General features: G+C 48.4%; 1 protein-coding gene across 3 annotated transcripts in view; it reads left to right on the plus strand.

Annotated features, from left to right (window-relative positions):
* UNC45B (unc-45 myosin chaperone B) overlaps positions 1-22036 on the plus strand; it is a gene marked incomplete at both ends in the record, with an annotated part of 32853 nt that extends 10817 nt beyond the window's left edge. The window contains 14 exons of one of the 3 annotated variants that reach the window (XM_080713396.1): positions 672-840; positions 2651-2821; positions 3707-3878; positions 8001-8301; positions 10371-10465; positions 10593-10740; positions 11298-11438; positions 13806-13933; positions 14678-14744; positions 15598-15711; positions 15886-16001; positions 16848-16965; positions 18931-19086; positions 21776-22036. In XM_080713396.1, the coding sequence (XP_080569522.1) occupies positions 672-840; positions 2651-2821; positions 3707-3878; positions 8001-8301; positions 10371-10465; positions 10593-10740; positions 11298-11438; positions 13806-13933; positions 14678-14744; positions 15598-15711; positions 15886-16001; positions 16848-16965; positions 18931-19086; positions 21776-22036 (2157 nt within the window). The remainder of the gene's footprint in view (positions 1-671; positions 841-2650; positions 2822-3706; positions 3879-8000; positions 8302-10370; positions 10466-10592; positions 10741-11297; positions 11439-13805; positions 13934-14677; positions 14745-15597; positions 15712-15885; positions 16002-16847; positions 16966-18930; positions 19087-21775) is intronic. The other 2 variants (XM_080713397.1, XM_080713398.1) reach the window with 2 other exon arrangements.
* Positions 22037-23363: the final 1327 nt, after the last annotated feature.

Consider the following 23363-nt stretch of genomic DNA (forward strand, 5'->3'; position numbering starts at 1 on the left):
ATCCCAGTACTTGGGAGGCAGAGACGAGGGTTGAAAGTTCAAGAACAGCCTCAGCAAGTAGTGAGACTCATCAACCTAGCGACACCCTGTTTCAAAATAAAAATAAAATAGGGCTGGGGGTGTAGCTTGGAGGTAGGATGCCCCTGGGTTCAATCCCCAGTATTGCACACATACACACACGCGTGCGCGCGTGCACACACACACACACACACACACACACACACACACACTTTAAAAATAAAAAATAGCCAAGTGAAAAATAGCTTGGACATAGGATATTCCTGGGTTCAATCCCCCATATAAGAGAAAAAGAGAAAGGAAGGAAGGAAGTTAGTTTCCTGGGATTCACTGAATGCAAAGGCATGATATTTCATATTTCTTTATACTAAGTCTTTGAAACCCAGTGTGTATTTTTCACCTTTTCCACATCTCAGTTTGATCTCCCCGTGTTGCAAGGGCCCAGAGCTCTATGTGAGGAGGGGCTACTGTATTGGATGGTGCAGCTCTTATCCTTTGGGAAGAGGTTTCCCAGACCACGGATCTCATCAGCACTCAGCTGCCTGTCCCACTGCCCTGCAGCATGGACGGGGAGTGGTTACTGCCCACCCCTAACTGCCTGGCAGCAGGAAGGCACCGGCAGTGCCACTGACTATGTCTGTCTGGGGTTCTAGGCGACTGCGATTCTGCACGCAGTCCGCATAGACCGCATCTGTGGCCTCATGTCTGTGGAGAACGAGGAGATGTCTCTGTCCGTCTGCAACCTGCTGCAAGCCATCATCGACTCCCTGTCTGGGGAGGACAAGCGGGAGCACCGAGGGAAGGAAGAAGCCCTGGTTCTAGGTAAGGGATGTTCCTTCAGTTTTGGTTCAAGTGGTCCCAAAGGAACTGTCAGTCTCCACCTCAGATTGGGCATTTCCTGTGCGTGGAGGTGGCCCAGTTTGTTTGTTTATGTATTAAAAAATTTTTTTGGTGGTACTGGGGATTGAACCCAGAAGCAGTCTACCTACAAGCTACATCCCTAGCCCAATTTTATTTCGTATTTGGAAACAGTATCTTGCTAGGTTGAGAGTCTCACTGCTGGCTGAGACTCTCCTCAGAACTGTGATCCTCCCATCCCAGCCTCCCAAGTACTGGCGTTACAGGAGTGTGCCACCATGCACAGCTCCCAGTTTTATTTTTATGTTTGTTTTCTAATTATAAAGTATGAGAGGCATAATAGCAGTATTTGCAGTAGCCAAAAGGTGGAATTAATACAAGTGCTCGTCGAAAACTAGATAAGTAAAATGTGGTGTATGTATCCAGTGGAATATTATGCAGACTTAATAGGCAAGGAAGGTCTGACATGCTACAGTGCAGGTAAACCCTGAGTACGTTAAGCCAAGTGAAAAATAAGCCAGTTACAAAGGACAAATACCTTACGATTCCACTTCTGCAAGGTACCTAGTGGGGTCAAACTCGTGGAGACAGAAGAACAGTAGTCTCCAGGGGCTGGGAAAGGGAAATGGTGGTTGCTGTTTAATGAATACAGAGCTTCAATTTTGCATGGTAGAAATGTGTGGGTGGTTAGTGGCGATGATTGTATAACAGTCTGAGTATACTTAATGCCACCAAATTGTGCACTTAAAAATAGTTAGAATGAGAGCCAGGCGTGGTGGCACACAATTGTAATCCCAGTACTTGAAGCAGGAGGATCGCGCAGGTTCAAAGCCAGCCTCAGCTACTCAGTGAGGCTGTCAGCAACTTAGTGAGACCCTGTTTTCAAATAAAATATAAAATAGGTCTGGGAGAGTAGCTTGGAGGTAGAAAGCTTCTGAGTTCCATCCCCTGTACTACAGAAACACACACACACACACACACACACACACACACACACATACACACAAAAGGTTAAAATGGGAGCTGGGTGTAGTGGCACACGCCTGTAAACCTAGTACTTGGGAGGCTGAGACAGGAGGATTATATATTTAAAGTCAGCCTTGGTTAATTAGCAAGGCTCTCAGCAACTTAGTGAGACCCTTTTTTCAAAATAAAGAATAAAATAGGACTGGGAGTATAACTCGGAGGTAGAATGCCCCTGGGTTCAATCCCCAGCAACACACACACACACACACGTTGGTAGCCATTCTCTGCATTCATCTATGTTCGCATCTGTAATTGTTTCCTTTGGACAGATCCTGGCAATGGGCGTCCATGTCAGTGGCTATGCACATAACTGAAGCTCTTTCTCCATCTTGCTTTCTGACTCCTCTCTGAGAAGGAGTATCAGTCCATACTTTCCCATTCCTCTATCCTCTATTGACCTGAATGGTTGGAGGGCTTTACTTTTCTGCCTGCCTGCCTCTCAGCTCCATCCTAAAATGAGAACAAAAATCTCTGAGACTTGGGGAAATCAGATGGAGCTGGAAAAGGCAGGCATCTCTCTTTTTTTTTTTTTGGTACTGGAGATTGAACCCAGAAGCTTTCTACTTGTGATTTATACTGCCAGCCCTATTTTATTATTTTTTATTTTGAAACAGGGCCTCACTAAGTAGCTGACGCTGGCAATCCTCCTGTCTCAGCCTCCCAAGTCCTGGCATTACAGGTGTGTGCCACCATGTCCAGCTGAAAATTTCTAATTCTTGCTATTTACCTCTCTCTTTTCATTTCTTAGATACCAAAAAGGACCTGAAGCAGATCACTAGCCACCTGCTTGACATGCTGGTCAGTAAGAAGGTGTCTGGGCAGGGCCGGGACCAGGCACTGAACCTGCTCAATAAGAACGTGCCCAGGAAGGACCTCGCCATTCATGACAACTCCCGCACCATCTACGTGGTGGATAACGGTGAGGAGGGGGAGGGCATGGGCACCAGGGCGCCTGGCGCTGAGCAGAAGGAGGAGAGCTGAGGTCCTTGTCTTGAAGGAGTCTTCAGTCCCAATGGCAAGGAGGGATAGGTATTAGAATATTAGGATCCACCAGTGGGTGGATCTAAGGTGTGAGCTAAGGTTCTGAATTTAGGGCCTGAACACACCCAGAAAGTGTCTAAGCACACTCTCAAAACATCTGAGTGGAGTTGCCTGAAAATCACAGGACTCCCAGTAACCATGGAGTAACATTCCTGGCAGTCTCATGGTTGGCAAAGTACTTCACAGGTCTTCTAGAAGGGAGAAAACCATCGAGCTAACTTTTTTATCTCTCCTTTTGGTGCTGGGGATTGAAACCAGGGCTTTGCATGTGCTAGGCAAATGTTCTGCCACTCAGTTACAGCCTGGATGGCTGTTATACCAGTACTTGAGAGGCTGAGACAGAAAGATCATAGGCTTGAGACCAGCCTTGGCCACTTAGGAGACTCTGTTTCAAAATAAAGAATAAAAATAAAACAGAGCTGAGTTGCAGTCCGGAGGTAGAATGCCCCTGGGTTCAAGCACCAGGCCAAAAAAAAAAAAAAAAAAAAAAAAAAGGAGAGAGAGAATGTTAGCACTGGTCAAGTCCTCTGAAATCAACTGCTCTTGATTTTGAAAATGTGAAAATGGAGACCCCTAGAGGGAGGTAGATTGCTTGTGGTAGGGGCAGAGTCGGTGGGGAATCTGGGCTTCTTGTCCCCATTCCCATGCTCTATACCCTGCATGTGTTGCCTGAAGACAAGGTTGGTGATAAGATATGCTGAGTGAGGGGCGTGTCTGTGAAGGCAGACAGGCAGGAACTCACGCTGGCCTCTGTCACCTGCAGGCCTGAGGAAGATCCTAAAGGTGGTGGGGCAGGTCCCAGATCTGCCCTCTTGCCTGCCCCTGACCGACAACACTCGCATGCTGGCCTCCATCCTCATTAATAAGCTTTACGACGACCTGCGCTGTGACCCAGAGCGGGATCACTTCCGCAAGATCTGCGAGGAGTACATCACGTGAGTGTCCTGGCCCAGACTGTGTATTAGCTATCTATGGCTGTGTAACAAATTGTCCCCAAACTTAGCCATCGTAATCAATCATAAACAATCGTAATCATTGATTACTTGGCTGGATGGGAGGTTTCGGCTTAGGGTCTTTCCTGAAGTTACAGTCCCATGCTGGTACCCAGGATGGTACCCTCCCATAGCTGCACATTGGTGCTAGCTATTGTAGGCAGGCTCAGTTCCTCCCCATGTGGACAGGCTGCTGAAGAGTCCTCAGCACAAGGCAGCCAGCTTCCCTAGAGTGAAGAGGGAGGAAGGCCAATGTTTTCTGTACTCCACCCTTGGCAACCACACTCCAACAAATCCACCACATTCTGTTCATTAGAAGCAAGTCTCTAACTCTAGCTTTGTGGGGAGAGAGGTAGGTTCCACCTTGTGAAGGAAGAAGTGTCACAGTATTCTTAGGCAAGGACTGGGGCTGTAGCTCAATGGTAGGGCACTTGCCTTACATATATGAGACCCTAGGTTCTATCCCCAGCACCACAAAAAAAATAAATATTAAAATTCTGGAAATATTTTTTCAAATGCAGGTATTTATTTATTATTTATTTATTTATTTATTTATTTATTTATTTATTTATTTTTATGCAGTACTGGGGATAGAACCCAGGAGCATTCAACCTCTGAGCGACACCCCCAGCCCTATTTTTTATTCTTTTTTTATTTTTTGGAAACAGGAGGATCTCACTGAGTTGCAAAGGGCCTCACTAAGTAGCTAAGGCTGTCTGTGAACCGCAATCATCCTGTCTCAGCCTCCCAAATGCTGGGATTACAAGCATGTGCCACCACACTCAGCTTTTATTTATTTATTTTACCAGACATTAAAAAAAATTTGTCCCCCCCAACTGCAAGTTTTTTTAAAAAAATGTGCTTTTATTGGTGCATTTTAGACTCACATCATAATGTAAATCATATTGACAATTAAATACATTCACACGGCCCTTGGTGCCTCTCCCATTTCCCCGTTTCCCAGTACAAAGTACTGAGATTGATGCTGGTATATTCATGTATATACACGGAATCAATGGGAATTTTTCCATTAATGAACCTCAGTCTTCCCTCTCCCCTTGCCTCAGACCACTGAGCCCTACTGAGGTTTCTCCTCCATCATCTGAGTCTTTCTGGTATCCCAATTACTCCCCACTTGTCCATATTAGAGAAAACATATGACCCTTCACTTTCTGTGACTGGCTAATCTCATCAACATAATGTTATCCAGGTTCTTCCATTTTCTTGCCAATGGCATAATTTTGTTCTTCGTTATTGCTGAGTAGGATTCCATTGTGGGTATTTCCCACAATTTTGTAATCCATCATCTGTTGCTGAACACCTAGGTCCGTCCCATAATTTAGTTATTGTGAATTGTGCTGCTGGGAACATGGGTGTGCATATATTACTATAGTTCTCTGATTTCGACTCCTTTGGAAAGGTATCCAGGAGTGGTATAGCTGGATCTTATGGTAGGTCCATTCCCATTTTTCTGAGGAATCTCTACACTGATCTCTATGGTAGCCGAACTAATTTGCAATCCCACCAATAGTGTAGAAGAGTTCCTATTTCCCCACATCCTTGCCAACATTTATTGTTTTTTGACTTCTTGATGATTGCCATTCTGATTGGGGTTGGATGGAATCTCAGTGTAGTTTTGATTTGCATCTCCCTGATTATTAATGATGTTGTTGAACAATTGTTCATGTATCTATTGGCCATTTGTATCTCTTTTTTTGTGAAGTGTCTATTCAATTCAGTTGCCCTTTTTTTTTTTGTGTGTGTGTGGGTCTGGGGATGGAACCCAGGGGCATTTGACCTCCAAGCTACACCCCCTGCCCTATTTTTGATTATTTATTTTTAAACCGGGTCTCACTGAGTTGCAAAGGTCCTCACTAAGTAGCTGAGGCTGTCTGCGAATTGCAATCCTCCAGTCTCAGTCTCCCAAATGCTGGGATTACAAGTGTGCGCCACCACGCCTGGCTGCCCCCCCCCTTTTTTTTTTTACTGGGCTATTTTTTTCTTTTTTTTGGTGGTACTGGTGGTGGAACCCAGGGGCTTTTCTACCTCTGGGCTATACTCCCAGACCTATTTTATATTTTATTTGGAAACAGGGTCTAAGTTGCTGAGAGCCTCACTAAGTAGCTGAGGCTGGCTTTGAACCTCTGTGATCCTCCCGTCTCAGCCTCCTAAGCACAGGAATTACAAACGTGAGCCACCACGCCCGGCTTTACTTTCAATTTTGACAGGGTCTTTCGAACTTCCTGAGTCTGGCCTTGAACTTGCAATCCCCTGCCTCAGCCTCCTGAGTAGCTAGAATTACAGTAGTGCACCACCGTACCCAGCTCTTCTGATCTCTTTTGAAAGAAACCATTAGAGAACAAAACCACCACCACCACCACCACCACCACCACCACCACCACCACCACCACCACCAACAACAACAACAACAACAACAAATGATTCTCGACTCCCCAGATTTGCTAACCCCTGCCCTCCCCACCCAGCTGCCCTCAGAGCTCCTCCTGGCGTCTCTGGCTTTGCCAGCCTCTGCTTCAGCTTTTCTCACTAACTTTTGGCATCCCTTACAAGACCCCAAGCTGAGTTCCATTCCGTCGTGTGATAGAAAGGGACGGAGAGAGTGTGCAGCTCCCATGCGGGTCCCCGGGCTGTGGAAGCCGTTTGCCTTAGCTGCTCGGCGCTGTGGGCTGCAGGCCGGCGGCCCCCAGCTCTGCCTTTAAAACTGTCTCAACAAGCCGGGCGTGGTGGCGCATGCTTGTAATCCCCTTGCTTGGGAGGCTGAGACAGGAGGATCGCACAGGTTCGAAGCCAGCCTCAGCTCCTTAGTGAGGCTCTCAGCAACTTAGTGAGACCCTGTTTCCAAATAAAATATAAAATGGGTCTGGGAGTATAGCCTGGAAGTAAAAAGCCTCTGGGTTCTATCCCCAGTACCACCCCAAAATAAATAAATAAATAAATAAATAAATAAATAAATAATAAAACTGTCTCAGCTGTGGAAAGTGCCCCTCCCTTCCCAGGGTGGCCAGCATCTAATGATCTGCCCCTAACCCCAACTTGGGATAACTTTGCTGGGTGTCCCAGCTCTGGAACCCTTCTCTTCTTAGGCCAAGGCTTTTTTTTTTTTTGCTGGGAATTGAATCTGTAGCCTTGTGCTTTTTGAGCAAGCGCTCTACCACTGAGCTACATCCCCAGCCTTTAAAAAAAAAAATTTTTTTTATGGTACTGGAATTGAACCCAGGGGCATTGTATCTCTGAGCTATACTCATAGCCCTATTTATTTATTTATTTATTTATTTATTTATTTATTTATTATTTTTGCAGTACTGGGGATGGAACCTAGGGGTATTCTACCTCTGAGCAACACCCCCAGCCCTATTTTTTATTTTTTATTTTGAAACAGGGTCTTACTGAGTTGCAAGGGCCTCACCAAGCAGCTGAGGCTGGCTTCGAACCTGTGTGATCCTCCTGTCTCAGCCTCCCAAATGCTGGGATTATAAGCGTGCACCTCCACGCCCGGCTCTTGTTTTTTATTTTGAAACAGGTTCTTGCTAAGTTGTTGAGGCTGGCCATGAACCTGTGATCCTCTGGTCTCAGCCTCCCAAGTATGGGATTGCAAGCGTGTGCCGCCAGGCCTGGCTTTTGAGGCTGAAGCTTGGTGGTGACTGTACTGTACAGCAGGACAGCACCTCCCTCTGCCCATCCTTCTTCCTCTATCTCCCAGGAGCTCTTGCGCATAACCTCCCCGCATGTCCACCGCCAAGTCAGAGTGTCCTTCCTGGGGAACAGGCCCTGTACACATCTGTTATGTCATTTATCCTCTCCACAATTCCAAGGAGGAGGAGGAGGAGGGAGGAGGAGGAGGAGGAGGAGGAGGAGGAGGAGGATTCTCAGATTACAGATCAAGAAGCTGAGGCTCAAAGAGGTTCAGTGAATTACCCAACATCCCACAGCACATGAAAGATAGATAGAGCCAGGACCCCAGTCCAGATCTGCCTGCTTCCACACCTCACATTCTTTCCACCCCCATGAACCGCTTCTCTTGACAACCCTTGCCTTCTCTTTTAGGGGCAAATTTGACCCCCAGGACATGGACAAGAATGTGAATGCCATCCAGACGGTGTCCGGGGTCCTGCAGGGCCCCTTCGACCTGGGCAACCAGCTGCTGGGCATGAAGGGCGTGATGGAGATGATGGTGGCGCTGTGCGGCTCGGAGCGCGAGGCCGACCAGCTGGTGGCCGTGGAGGCCCTCATTCACGCCTCCACCAAGCTCAGCCGCGCCAGCTTCATCATCACCAACGGCGTGTCGATGCTCAAGGAGATCTACAAGACCACCAAAAACGAGAAGATCAAGATCCGCACGCTCGTGGTGAGTAGGCCCGGGGCCACCCAGCTGCCCGGTACCGACACTGTGCCAAGCACCAGGGACCCCCCAGCACGAGCGGGGCATGGCCCCGTCCCTCAGGAGGCCCCGCACCAGGGGCACGCAGACTCACTCACAGCCCCTGCAGAGCAGGGTGATGTGCAGGGCTGTCACCTTTGTAAGACAGGTTAGAAAGAGACCCTGAGGAGATCGCTTGCATTCAGGATGGTACGACCGGCGTAGCCGTTGAGTGGTGGTGCACGCTTGTAATCATAGTACTTGGAGGCTGAGATAGGAGGATCGCAGGTTCGAGGATAGCTTCAGCAACTTATTGAGGCTCTCAGCAAATTTGAGAGACCCTGTTTCAAAGCAAAACATAAAAACAGGGATGGGATTGGCCGGGCATGGTGGCGCACGCTTGTAATCCCCGCGCTTGGGAGGCGGAGCCAGGAGGATCGCGCAGGTTCGAAGCCAGCCCCGCTGGCTTAAGAGACCCTGTTTCCAAAAATAAAAAAGTAAAAAATAGGTCTGGGAGTGTAGCCCGGAGGTAGAAGGGCTTCCAGAAACCCCAGTACCACCAAAAACAAACAAACAAAAACAAACAAACAAACAAAAAAAAACAGGGATGAGATTGTAGCTCAGAGGTAGAATGACCCTGAGTTCAATCCCCAGAACCAAAATAAATTTACTTGAAAGTCAGACCCTGTGTTTACCCTGCTGCTTCGTCCAGAAGCATTTTCAGAGCAAATACTGAAGCGTTCGTTTTCTTCATTAGCTTCTGCGTGGCACAATTAAAGCTGCTTCACTTTGTCTCTTCGTTTTGCTGAAATTCTACCTCCGAGCTACATCCCCAGCCCTACTTTTTATTCTTTATTCTGAAACAGAGTCTCACTAATGCACGGGGGGCCTCACTAAGTAGCTGATCCTTTCTTCTTTCCTTTTTCCTTCTTCTTTTCTTTTGCTTTTGTCAAACTGAGGATTAAACCCAGGGGCAGTCTACATCCAGATGTCTCTTTCTTTTTGTTAAATGGGTCTCACGAAATGACTGCCTGTAGGCTCGGAGCCTGCCATCTTCTGTCGTATTCTCAGGGATTACAGGGGTGCACCACCATAGCTAGCTTCTTCCTTTCTTTTTTTGCTGTACTGGGGATTGAACCCAGGGAGCTTTATCACCAAACTACAACCCCAGCTCTTTTTATTTTTTTATTTTGAGACAGAGTCTGACTAAGTTGCCCAGGCTGGCCTCAAACTTGTGATCCTCCTGAGTTGCTGGGGTCACAGGCCTGGACAACTGCACCCCACTTCACTGATTTTTTTTTATCTTGTAAACAATTACAGAGTAGAGATGAGTTATTGATCTGGTTTTTCATTTATACCGTGTGTGTGTGTGTGTGTGTGTGTGTGTGTGTGTGTGGCACTGGGGATTGAACCCAGGGCACCCCAGCCCAATTATTTATTTATTTATTTATTTATTTATTTATTTATTTATTAACAGGGTCTCACTAAATTCAGAGGGCCTCATAAGTAGCTGAGGCTGGCCACGAACCTACAATTCTCCTTTCTCAGCCTCCCAAGTACTGGGATTACAAATGTGTGCTACCATGCCTGGCAATCCCAATTTTTAAAAACACTGGTGTTAGCCTCTGCCCTGGTGAATTTTCATTTACATAAAACTTGCCTTGTTTTTATCCCTAATAAGACTCCACTTTTCCTGGGTTAAACTTTGCACATCTGAACGTGTTCCCTGCATGCCATGGCTTCTCTTGCCAGTGTTGATGTCCTCACGAGGCCGACCGCTGCGGTTACATGCAGATGGTTGGCATTTGCTTGTGTGGATTTTTCAAAACACATGCAAAGTCAAAATGGTGTGGACATGGGGCTGGTGAAAGCGTCCAGCTGGGCACATGCCCGCCCAGGCGGGAGGAATCAGGGAGGGTGCCTCAGGGAGGCGGCTCCTGGGCGATGCATGTCATGCCAAGGAGAGGGGCCAGGTGTTCTGGTCTCAGGGGCCCGTTCGAGCCCAGCTGGCCCAAGGCCCCGTGCCCTGTCCCCGTGCATGGCTGCCTCCTCCCTAGGGCCTCTGCAAGCTCGGCTCTGCGGGCGGCACTGACTACGGTCTCAGGCAGTTTGCTGAAGGGTCAACCGAGAAGCTGGCAAAGCAGTGTCGCAAGTAAGAGGGGTTTCCCAGCGCTCCGTGTGGGGTCTCTGGGGTGCGCGCTTGTATATCCATTGGGATCTCCCTTCTCCCTCCGTCTGGAGTCCCGACACCTCCCCAGAGCTCTCCCTCCCGCTTCCAGGTGGCTGTGCAACGCGACCATAGACACCCGCACCCGGCGCTGGGCAGTGGAGGGCATGGCCTACCTCACGCTGGACGCCGACGTGAAGGATGACTTTGTCCAGGACATCCCTGCCCTGCAGGCCATGTTCGAGCTGGCCAAGGCAAGTGTGGCCCTGACTTCCAATTCAGAAAAGGGCTACTGGGTCTCAGGTCCCCTGCCCCGGGTACATCGGGCTGGCCACTTCCCGTCTCCTGCCCTCGTCTTCCCTACCTGTAAGCCGGCTCATGACTCTTTCTGCCTCCCAGGCTGAGGGAGGGTGAACGAGAGGACAGCGTATTTGCCTGTGGCCCTCAGGAAGGGGGATCTTGAGGGACCCAGGCCGTGCCTGGCCTCCTCTGGAGGCGAGGAAGATGTTTGCACCAGGGCCGGAACGCAGGGTGTCCGCTGCCGCCCAGTCCCCACTCCAGCCACGAGGGCGTGTGTGGGAGGAGCGGGGCAAGCGGGTTCTCAGGCGAGCCCTGCCGCTGCTTCTTGGGGGCACCTCTGTCCACCCCTGTGAGCAGAGCCATCCCCCTCCTTCCGTACCACTTACATTTCTCTAAGATGAGCCCTTCGGCCATGCTCTTCCCAGGCCCACCTGCCCGCTTAGCCAGGGAGCTCTTTTGGAAGCACAGGCTGGTTCCAAAGCTCCTGTCTGCCTTTCCTTCAACCCCGTGCTTCCAGACCAGTGACAAGACCATCCTGTACTCGGTGGCCACCACCCTGGTGAACTGCACCAACAGCTATGACGTCAAGGAGGTCATCCCTGAGCTGGTGCAGCTGGCCAAGTTCTCCAAGCAGCACGTGCCCGAGGAGCACCCCAAGGTGGGCGACCCAGGAGGGGTGGTGCCGTCAGACCCCTGGAAGAGGAGGGATGGAAAAGCCAAGGCGCTGTGGGGCCCGGGGAGGTGGGGTTTGGGACGAGGCACCCATCAACGGAAGATGATAATGGTACATTTTCCCACCAGGTGGTGCTGATGCTTTATCTTTGCTTTCTTTTTCCCCTTCCTTTCCTCCCTCCCTCCTTCCCTCCCTCTTCTCCTGTCTCCCTTTCTTTTTTCTTTTCTTTTCTTTCTTTCTTTCTTTCTTTTTTTTTTTTTTTTTTGGTGGTACTGGGGTTCCTGGAAGCCCTTCTACCTCCGGGCTACACTCTCAGACCTATTTTTATATTTTTATTTCGAAACAGGGTCTCTTAAGCCAGCGCGGCTGGCTTCGAACCAGCGCCATCCTCCTGTCTCCGCCTCCCAAGCGCGGGGATTACAAGCGTGCGCCACCACGCCTGGCTCCCTTTCTTTTCATACTGGGAATCAAACATGGGGGTATTCTACCTCTGAGCTACACCCCTGGCCTTTTTAAAAAATTGAAAGAGTCCTGCTAAATGACTGAGGCTAGCCTCAACCTTGTGATCCTCCTGTCTCAGCCTCCCAACTACTGGGATTACAGGTGTGTGTTGCCACACCCGGCTTGTTTTCATTTTCTTTTTTGGGGAAAAAAATCAACAGTTTTGTAGTCTGCTGAAAGAAATAGAGCCATGATGAACATTTTGTAATTTATGCTGCTGACTTCGTGGATGTGAGACAGTTTTATTTTCATGCTTCCAAGGCATGAACATTTGGGGAGGAATAATGAGAGGAAGGACTTGGTCAGCATTGGCCCAGGTGTTACCATTTCCCTCCTAACTTGAAGATATGATGATCCCCTGCGCACAAGGGTATGATGGGACGTGATTTGCATATGAAGACATATGCTAAAATATGCCCAGGTAGTAAAACCATTCAGGTTTTATTTATTTATTTATTTATTTATTTATTATTATTATTTTGGTGTTATTGGGGGTGGAACCCAGAGGCTTTCTACCTCTGGGCTATACTCCCAGACCTATTTTATATTTTATTTGGAAACAGGGTCTCACTAAGTTGCTGAGAGCCTCACTAAGTAGCTGAGGCTGGCTTTGAACCTGTGTGATCCTCCTGTCTCAGCCTCCCAAGTGCAGGGATTACAAGCGTGCGCCACCACACCTGGCTACCATTCAGGTTTTAAAAAAAATGATTGAGCCAGGCGTGGTGGCGCACGCTTGTAATCCCTGCGCTTGGGAGGCTGAGACAGGAGGATCGCGCAGGTTCGAAGCCAGCCACGCGCGCTGGTTTAGGAGACCCTGTTTCCAAAATGAAAATGTAAAAAATAGGTCTGGGAGTGTAGCCCGGAGGTAGAAGGGCTTCCAGGAACCCCAGTACCACCAAAAAAATAAAAAAATAAAAAAATAAAAAAAAAATAAAAAAAATGATTGAAGTAATAATATTGCAAAGCAAACAAAAAAGGTGGACAGTAAGGAAGAGAAAATAATAACTCACAGTGATATCCTCTTCATGTGACCACAGTTGGCACTTTGGTATGTTATATTGTCTAGCAGAGACTTTTTTTCTTTCTATAGTTATAATCAAAATGTAGTTGTCATTTAGTGCTGGATTTTGGAAAAAAATACTTGTTTTCCCCATTTCCATCCTGTTCTCTGAATCATTTATTCATCATCATCATCATCATCATCATCATCATCATCATCATTTTGTGGTACTAGGGATGGAACCTAGGGGCATCTACCTTTGGGCTACACCCCAAGCCCTATTTTTAAAAATTCTTTATTTTGAAACAGGGTCTCACTAAATTGCAAAGGGCCTCACTAAGTAGTAACTGAGGCCGTCCACGAACCATGATCCTTCTGCCTCAGCCTCCCAAATGTTGGGATTACAAGCGTGTGCCACCATGCCCGGCTTCTGAGTCATTTTTTAAAAGTTGCAGTTGTGAGTGAGGCCTAATCCCAATACTTGGGAGGCCGAGACAAGATTACAAATTCAAACCTAGCCTCAGCAATTTAGTGAGACCCTCAGCAATTTAGTGAGACCCTGTTTCAAAAATAAAAAATAATCCCAGTATTTGGGAGGCTGAGACAGGAGAATCGCAGGCTCATGGCCAGCCTCAGCCTCTTAGCAAGATCCTCTACAACTTAGTGAGACCCTGTTTCAAAATAAAAAGTAAAGTAGGGCTGAGGATATAGCTCAGAGGTAGAGGCAGTGGACATCTTTGGGGGTCCTTATTCCACCTGCCATGAGAAGTCAGACGTGGAGCATCTTTAGTTCCAGTATGGCTCGGCCTGGTGCCCAGGCCCCTTCCCCATTGCCACCCTCTCCTCCCCAGGACAAGAAGGACTTCATAGACATGCGGGTGAAGCGGCTTCTGAAGGCGGGTGTCATCTCTGCCCTGGCCTGCATGGTGAAAGCAGACAGTGCCATCCTCACCGACCAGACCAAGGAGCTGCTGGCCAGGTGCAGCTGCAGGGGGAGAGGATGGTGGGGGGCTAAATGAGGGATGAGCCATTCTCTGTCCTGGAGGAAAGACTGAAGGGGACCGGCATTGGAAAGTGCAGCCCAGTGGGGAGCAGAGAGGTCACAGTTAGGGTACTGCAATGGTGCTGTAAAGATGGGGCCACGGGGAGCTGGCTGCAGCTCAAGCAGTGGCCTCCAACCAGATGTTGGAAAGGTAAGTGGTTGGGCAGCCGGGAAGCCTCCTGGTGGAGGTAGCGATTCAGCAGAGCCCTAAAAGAAGAAAAGGAGCTACCTAGTGCAGGGGAGGGACGGGCTCAGGCAGAGGGAATAATGTATGCAAAGACACCTAGAATGGAGGGACAGTAAGTGAACTGTAAGGTTTCTTGTGGTGTGGCAGAATGGCCAGGAGGAAGTGGTGCTAGGTGAGACCTGAGAGGAGGCCAGGGTCAGACCACGGAGGTGGAGCTTTGCTGAGTGGATGTGTGGGGGACAGCAAGGAGCCACTGGTCATCTCCATACATGGGAAAGGGAGCGGCTCTCTGAACCCTTGCTTGGCCTTGCTTTCTCCCTGCCATGACGGTGTCTCCCCAGCGTGGCTCACTCCAGGGCACAGGCGTGCAGTGCGCACTCTCCAGGCGTGGCCTGTTTGTCCTGGGGTCTCCCAGGCCCCATCTGGCTGGCTTGCAATGCCTGTGCAAAGGGTGCTGCTGCATCAAATATTCTTCATTATCCTTGGTCCTGCAGGGTATTCCTGGCACTGTGTGACAACCCGAAGGACAGAGGTGCCATTGTGGCTCAAGGAGGCGGCAAGGTAATGGGGAAGGATAAAGTCTTTGCTATCCTAGAAGGTGATTTGATGGGGAGGAGCGTGTGTGTGTGTGTGTGTGTGCATGTGTGAACATATGTGTGTTTGCATGTGTGTGTGCATTCCCTTGCCTGGCCCAAGAATCATGTACGCCCACCCCATCCCAACCTCCCAGAACACAATCACTTGGTTATTTGCACTGTCTGCTCATGGCTGCAAGCCAATTTCTGCTTGATTTGATAATGTCATGGTGTGTACTTTGGAATCCCATTTATCTGCCTTACCATTGGAAAGAAGCCTGGTGCAAAGATACAGACCATGGACTCTTCTTGAGGGGACTTGTGGTTGAGTCCTTTCTTTCCCTTTTTATTTGTGCTAACCTTGGGCATACTTACTCTCCCTGAGCCATAGTTTCTTCATCTGTAAATTGGTGGTGATGGAGGGATTACACACTTTTCAGAGTGTTATGAGGATTAGATAAAATATATATAAAGTATTGCCAGATAGAATACATGTAAAACTCACAGTAGGTACCCGATACATGGCTGCTATTATGAATAAGGTTTGACTTGGGAAAAAAGTGAAAAAAAATGCACTTATTGATTATCTTTCCAAAGCTGAAGGACATATGGAGAGGCGGGAGGAAGTGGGGGTTAAGAGACTTTGGTGGGCTTTGTGAACAGGGGGAATAAATCTGAGATTAAGTAATTGTTTTTACATGATACTCAAGGGCTGGTTATATTGCAGTCTCCCTGAACCTTTGATGGACAAAGGGACAGACAACTTGAGTGGAAAAATGGCAGCTGGGAGAGGCCTCCGGATGTCTGTGGCCAAATAGTGACTGCATCCTTTTTTGCAGGCCCTGATCCCTCTGGCTTTGGAGGGCACCGACGTGGGTAAAGTGAAGGCAGCCCATGCTCTGGCCAAGATTGCTGCCGTCTCCAACCCTGACATCGCCTTCCCTGGGGAGCGGGTGGGTGTTTGGGATGATGGGGCGGGGCAGGGAAAGGAGTAATCCTGCCTCTCAGGATCACTGTGGAGTTTAAATGAGAAAATGCTCTAGAAATTTAAAGTTGGCCACCTATAAATTCAAGGGACTAGGGGAACATGGTCCCCACCCAACCCCATCCATGACCCCTCTGCACAGGTGTATGAAGTGGTACGGCCCCTCGTGAAACTCCTGGACACACAGAGGGACGGGCTCCAGAATTATGAGGCTCTCCTCGGCCTCACCAACCTGTCTGGACGGAGTGACAAACTCCGGTGAGCGAATGGGGCAGGAGGGGTCGAGGGGACAGAGGCAGTCCCATTAAGTGTTTAGATGAAATTTTCTATACATCACATGCTAAAACTGCTGTGCTCAGAGGACAGCATCTAAGGCACTGCGTAGAAACAAGGGAGAGAGATCGTGTTGGCACCTGGAAGGACCACACAGTGAACACAGGAATCCAGAGAACTGCAAAGACACTTATCCCTAAAGTTGTTAAAAGATATCCAGGTGGAGTGGTGGGGAACAGTGCTTTTCTTCTTGGAAGGACATAATGAGTTGTGATTTCTCATTCTCAAGAGGCAGAAAACTCAACCCTAACTGGTGCATGCATTAAGGAAATGTACTGACTCATTAAAAAGTCTGTCTGGGTTAATCTAGGATTCAGGTGTAGTTTGATGCAAGGGTTACCAAGCTGGCCCAGCTGCTGGTTCTCGCCATTTTTCCTCTCCTTTTCTTTCCTCTCCTCTCTTGTTGTCTTAATTCTCAGATGGACTTTTCCCTTCTTTCATGATCACAAGTTAATTCAGACTTTACATCTTCTGGGCATATGTTCAGCAGGAAAGAGAAAGAAAGAGAATGCCCTTCCCAACAATGGTACAAAAGAACCTCCCGTGGGGTGACATGTTCACCCCAGCATGCGTCCCTGTGGCCAGGATGCTTTGTCATGTCATTTAGTTTTACACGTGGGGGGCCCTCCTGGAGCTTGGAGCAGGTCCGCTGCCACCCAATCTGTGCTGGCTGAGGATGGAAGAATGACCCTGGGAGGTCATTCCTGAGGAGAGCCCCACCTGCTCATGACAGAGGACTCAAGGGCCTCTCTTCCTCCATCCTCCCACCAGGCAGAAGATCTTTAAGGAGAAGGCCTTGCCAGACATTGAGAACTACATGTTTGAGAACCATGACCAGCTGCGGCAGGCGGCCACGGAGTGCATGTGCAACATGGTGGTCAACAAAGAGGTAAGGTGGGGCCCAGGATGGGGATGGCAGTGACACAGGCAGGGAGGGTCAGGCCGGAAGGCAGGCCTGGCGTGGGGATGTGGGGCTGTTATGATGAGTCCACAGTAGCACTTTGGCCATAGTACCCAGGAATCTCCAAAGCCTAGATAACCCCGCCCCCATCCTTGTAGGGCTTTGAGAAAAACATTCACGATGTGATATTATCCCATGCTGGGGTTTTGACTCCTAAGCTTGTGCTATATGAGGTGGAAGGTACCATTTCCCTGAGCTACTGGCCTAAGTTATATCATAGCAAAGCAGGATACAGAACCCAGGCCTCTGAGAGGTCAAGAGACAAGACCACTTCGGCATTTATGAAAGCTCCATGTGTAAAAAAAAGATGAAGAAATGTCAGAATACAGTTATGATCCATTTTAGAATATTTTAAATGCTAGCATTTAATGAACCATCCTGTTGCCATGGAAACTGCAGTGCGCTATCACTGTGCTCATCACAGAATAATTATAGGATTTATAAAAATAAAATGAGTCCAGAACGTGGCTCATGTTCCAGGATTGGGAGAAATAATGACCGGTTAGTAAATGCCTTCTTCCCATACTCTCAGGGTGTCCCTTGTAGGGCGTGATCCCATCAAAGACACAATGAGGATACAGAACCCAGGCTCCTCCTGAATCTGTTACCAGGCCAATTATGAGGCCCTGTGTGAAGCACAGTCTTACACACACACACACACACACACACACACACACACTCACACACACACACACACACACACACTTTCTCTCTATATATACATATGTGTGTATTTGCATCTATATATGTGTACACATTTTTTCCTTTGTGGTACTGGGGATTGAACCTAGATGCATTTTACCTCTGAGCTATATCCCCAGCCCTATTTTAATTTTTATTTTGGAACAGGTCTCACTAAGTTGCTAAGGGTCTCACTAAGTTTTTGAGGCTGGCCTTGAACCTGCAATCCTCAGCCTCCCAATGACTAGGATTGCAGTCATGCACCACCGCACCCGGCTCTCTCAGGTCAATATTAAACTCTACGCTTACACTGTTGTAAATGGAAAACTCAATCAATGAAAGTATATTGGAGTCAGCAGAAACAAAACTACCAGGGCCTCCTGGGGAGCTGGCCTAGGGCTGGGCTGGGGCCTGGAAGTTACATGGGAGAAAAAGTATGTGTCTGGGGAGTCATGGTCCTGTTAGAAATCAGTTTCCATGGTGTCATAAGAAAAGACTCATGTTTGAAAATGGCTCAGCAAGGTGATTTTACTTTTTTTTGCAAAAAAGGTCTTGCCACTAGGGAAGCTAGGTATGCATGCACTCTGAGCTGGAAGTGTGCCCAGTTTTAATATTCCTAATGCAAATTTCCACACAGTGCTCTTATTGGTGGGAGTGTGGTTTCACAGTCTTAATGCGGTTGGCTAATTGTTAGGAACAGAATGCTGGGGGAGAGGTTGCTATTTGCAATTCTCAGAAGGCCCTCAAAAGCCATGACTACACAAGGTTACGAAATAGTGACTACTTAAATTAAGCTAATCCTTTGATAGAAAAGACTTAATTATATTCTCACAGTGGTGGGGTGCAGAGAGAGAGGATCCCATAAGGCCGGCACCTTCCTTGGAGGAGCACAGCCGCTGCAACAACCAAACCCAAACTTGACAGTGGCCCCATCCGGGTAGAGGATGGCTTCTCACTTGCCATTTCAAAGTCCCATTTGTACTGGGTGGCTCCCTTCCAGGCGATGACCCAGGGATCCAGGCTTCTTGGATCTTTGAGCGCTGTGACCCCGCCTCATGCTACCTTGGGAGCAGCCTCTATTCCTGTGGTGAAGACCCCAGCAGCCTGGCAGTGACACCCTCTGCGGCCCACTCCAGGTGCAGGATATGTCTTTCCCCTCAGCGGGTGCAGCTGAGAGCACTTTTCTCTGAGCCATGCCCCTGACTCCCTCAGGTCCAGGAGAGGTTCCTGGCTGATGGAAACGACCGGCTGAAGCTGGTGGTGCTGCTCTGTGGGGAGGATGACGACAAGCTCCAGAATGCGGCTGCCGGGGCCCTGGCCATGCTGACCGCGGCACATAAGAAACTGTGCCTCAAGATGACCCAGGTGGTAAGTGCGGACCCTGAGCTCTGGACCCTAGGGCTCTGGAGAATCTCCCCACCCCAGGCCAGCTGCCTCAGACAAGCTGCCAGTCCTTGGGACAACTCCTCCCAGCCCTAGGTATCTGTTCTATCACCTAAAGAGAGGAGGCTCTGCCTCTTTCTGCCTCCTGTGATCATTATTTGGACTTCTCCTTTATGCCAGCTTGAACCCTCTCACTGTAGTTCAACCCAACGCCTTTGGTTCTATCTATAACTTACTTATTTTTTTGCAGTACTGGTGATTGAACCCAGAGGCATTCTACCTTTGAGCTACACTCCCAGCCCTATTTTTTTATCCTTTATTTTGAAACAGGGTCTCACTAAGTTGCAGAGGGCCTCACTAAGTAGCAGAGGCTGTCCGCGAACCTGCAGTCCTCCTGTCTCAGCTTCCCAAGGACTGAGATTACAAGCATGCGCCACCACGCCCAGCATAACTCATCATTTAAGAAAATAATAATAATAGCAGGGTGCAGGGGTGCATGCCTATAATCCCAGAGAACTGGGAGGATGAGGTAGGAAACTTGCAAGTTGGAGGAATGCCTGGGCAACTTAGTAAGACTCTGTCTCAAAATAAAATAAAACGGGCTGGAGATGTAGCTCGGTGGTATGCAGGAGGTCTTGGATTTAATCCCAATTACTACAGAAAAAAAAGAACAACGATAACAATAACAATAGTAGCAATGCCAACTACTGCTGTGGGACTCCTGAGCTCTTTGGAGAAGCACAGAAGCAGGTGGGCTGCCACAGGGCAGTGTGGCTCCATAAAGAGGCTACAGGTCCCCTAAAGTGAGTGTGACCATCAGCTCCAGTGGTGGGATTGTAGCCACCGCAGCACGCGTGATGGCAGTGATACTGATACAGTCATAAAGACAGGATGCAAAAAGGAAATTTCCTCATTTCACCAAAACGAGCATAGTTTTAGGGCATCGTGTTGGCTGATGGTGGGAAATGCAAATATCTCGGTTCAAACATATTCACATCTGGGCTAGAGGCAGGCTCTTAAATCATCAAAGGGCAATTTAGCAAATTACCCCCAGTGATCCCAGGGAGGGTCGGGCCCTGGGCCCATTGTTAGTGACTCATCAGCATAGAAGCTGCCCCTGAACCCCACCACAGCCAGCTCAACTTTCACTTCCTTTCCTGGGGGTAGGAGAATCCATGCAGTTACAAAAGTGTGCCTAGGATCTCAGATGCCAAACTTTTGCCTTTTCCTCCCTTTGGGTCTATCTCCCCATCTGAAAAAAAAAAATGCATGTAGGAAGCAGGCCTGCTGGCTAAGGTTGGTTTCCCCAGGGAAGACCTTTGGGCTGGTGTCAAACCCTCATCCCTGCCCACATCCTCATGCTGAGAGCTCACTGCACTCCAGCTCCAGACTAAGCTTTTCCTTAAGAGCTCATTAGGCTAGCACGCGGTTAGAGGTATACAGAGCAGATGATAGAGGAGGCTCCTGAGGCTTAGAGAGGGTAAGTCACCTAGCAGAGGCCATAGAGTTGGTAAGTACTGAGCTGGGACCTGGTTCTCTGCACCCAGAACTCATGCTGACTCCTGTCCTACTCTGCTGCCGTGTGTGTGTGTGTGTGTGTGTGTGTGTGTGTGTGTGTGTGTGTTGAATGACAGAGGAGTCAGCCTCCTGGTTCTATCCTCAGCTTTAGCCCTGGTTCTGTAGTAATCAAAGTGGCCTAGGGTCTTGCTTCCCTGCACAGTAGTTGGACATCTTCACTACTGTGGATGGTGGATGGAGGAAGAATGGGGGAGAGGATCCGCTCCAGACTCTTGTCTTGATTCCAGTCAAAGTCAAGGCTGGTGGAGAGCGTGCCCTGTGCCTGCGGCTCTTGTCTCAGAGGGCACTTGGCTTGGCAAAAGCAGGCATTGTCCGTGAACCCAGGGAAAATCCTTTTTTCTGAACATTCTGTATCCCCATTCTGCTCAGACATGCAGCAGGCCTCTTTGCTTCTTGAGATGCTTATAAAATAATAATTGGCTGGGTGCAGTGGCACATGCCTGTAATCCTAGTACTTGGGAGGCTGAAATAGGAGGATCACAAATTTGGAGCCAGCTTCCTCAATTTAGGGAGGCCCTCAGTAACTTAGTGAGACCCTGTTTCAAAATAAACATAAAATAAAGCTGGGGGTGTAGCTCAGAGATGAGTGCCCTTCGGTCCAATCCCTGGTAACACATGCACACCCCCCCCCACACACACACGGGCACAAATTGAATGGGGGCTGTTAAGACATGTGTGGAATTCTCTAGTACTTCCACATGTGACATGTGTGGCCATAGTTAAGTTACTTAGCTGTTAGCCAGGCGTGGTGGCAAACACCTGTAATTTCAATACTCGTAAGGCTGAGACAGAAGGATCAAAGGTTTGAAGCCAGCCTCAGCAATTTAGAGAGACACTCTGCAACTTAGTGAGATCTTGTTTCAAAATAAAAAAAATAGAATAGTGCTGGTATGTAGCTCAGAGGTAGAATGCCCCTGGGTTTAATCCTAGCACCACAAAACAAAACAAGACAAACAAACAAATAAAAAACCCCCAAAACAAAGCAAAAGTTACTTAGCAGTGGGCCTGGCCAATGCTCTCTGCTTGTCTCATCCCCACATCTCCTCTGTCTCCTCACTGGTTCTTTGATCCATCTTCCCCATTTCCCTCTCTCCAGACATCCCAGTGGTTGGAGATCCTGCAGCGGCTTTGCCTGCATGACCAGCTGTCAGTCCAACACCGGGGCCTGGTCATCGCCTACAACCTGCTGGCAGCTGATGCTGAGCTGGCCAAGAAGCTGGTGGAGAGTGAGCTGCTAGAGATCCTGACCGTGGTGGGCAAACAGGAGCCGGATGAGAAGAAGGCAGCAGTGGTCCAGACAGCCCGAGACTGTCTCATCAAGTGCATGGATTATGGCTTCATTAAGCCAGTGTCATAGACGAGGCCCATAGGGCTGCTGCAGCGGGTCCTGTACCGTGTAGTTCTGAGCTGGGCACTCCCAGAATGTAGGTCCATCTAAGGATCATAGCATTACATCTAAATATAAGGGAAAGACTTTACAGTTCACTGAGCCGTGGCTCTTCCTGTTTGTCCTGGGAGAGTTTGAATGTTTCTAGCTCTCTTGCTTCCTCTTGACTTACATTTGTTATGTTTGAGAGATTCTTTCATCCATGACTAGAAGATTGGTTGGAAATTCTTTCCATACCCTTTCTGAAGGCCAGGATCAAGGACTAAAGTTCTTTCTAGTTTGGAAAATGGACTGTGTGGTAACTAACAGGCATGAGACTATAAAAAATAATGCTAGCCAGGCGTGATGGTGCACACTTGTAATCCCAGCATTTGGAAGGCTGAGACAGGAGGATCTGGGTTCGCGGCCAGCCTCGGCTACTTAGTGAGGCCCTCTGCAACTTGGTGAGACCCTGTTTCAAAATAAAGAATAAAAAAAAAATAGGGCTGGGGGTGTAGCTCAAAGGTAGAATGCCCCTGGATTCCACCCCCAATACCACACACACACACACACACACACACACACACACACACACACACAAATGCTATTGTATTTGGATGATGACTTGTGCTACTTTTCATACTCTCACTCCCACACTGAATGAGGCTGTTCAGAACTACATGTTTCAGCTGCAGACCCTGGCCCAGCCCCAGATCCATTCCCATTGCCCAGCTGTGAGGGGGATGCAGATTATGTTAAGTAGTGTGACATGATCATTATAATTTGCTTGGGAGAGTCTTCCAAGCAAGCTGGACATGATGGATATAAATAATTTAAACTCAAAGTACTTTGAGCAAAAAATAAATCATTCATTGACATATATATCTTGGCCACCAGGGAAAAGGTCTGACATTATTAGACTCAGAGATTCCAGTGTTGTCATGAATATTATTCTTTGTGTATATTTCTTTTTCTCCCTCTCATCTCCCCTCCCCTTATCTTGTCCTTGATTTTCTTTGGGTTGAGCACATTCTCTGGAAGGCTCTCCCCATGTGATAGGAAGATAGTTCCCAGCAACTCCAGACTTATATAGTTGTTAGAGTTCATTATGGTAGAGAAGAAAAAGGACCATTCCCAACAACTCAGCAAAATGCCCAGGAATGACTAGGTCATATTTCCATCCAGGAGTCAATCAGATCCAGAGGCTCATGGTTGGACTCAGGTCATATCTGAAAGTCTGGGGTGGGAAGGAGCTTCATCCTATCCAGTTGACTTGGATTGATTGGAATTACTAAGGAATAGAAGAGACATATCACCA

The sequence above is a fragment of the Muscardinus avellanarius genome (assembly GCF_963383645.1).
Source record: "Muscardinus avellanarius genome assembly, chromosome: 16".
NCBI lineage: Eukaryota > Metazoa > Chordata > Mammalia > Rodentia > Gliridae > Muscardinus > Muscardinus avellanarius.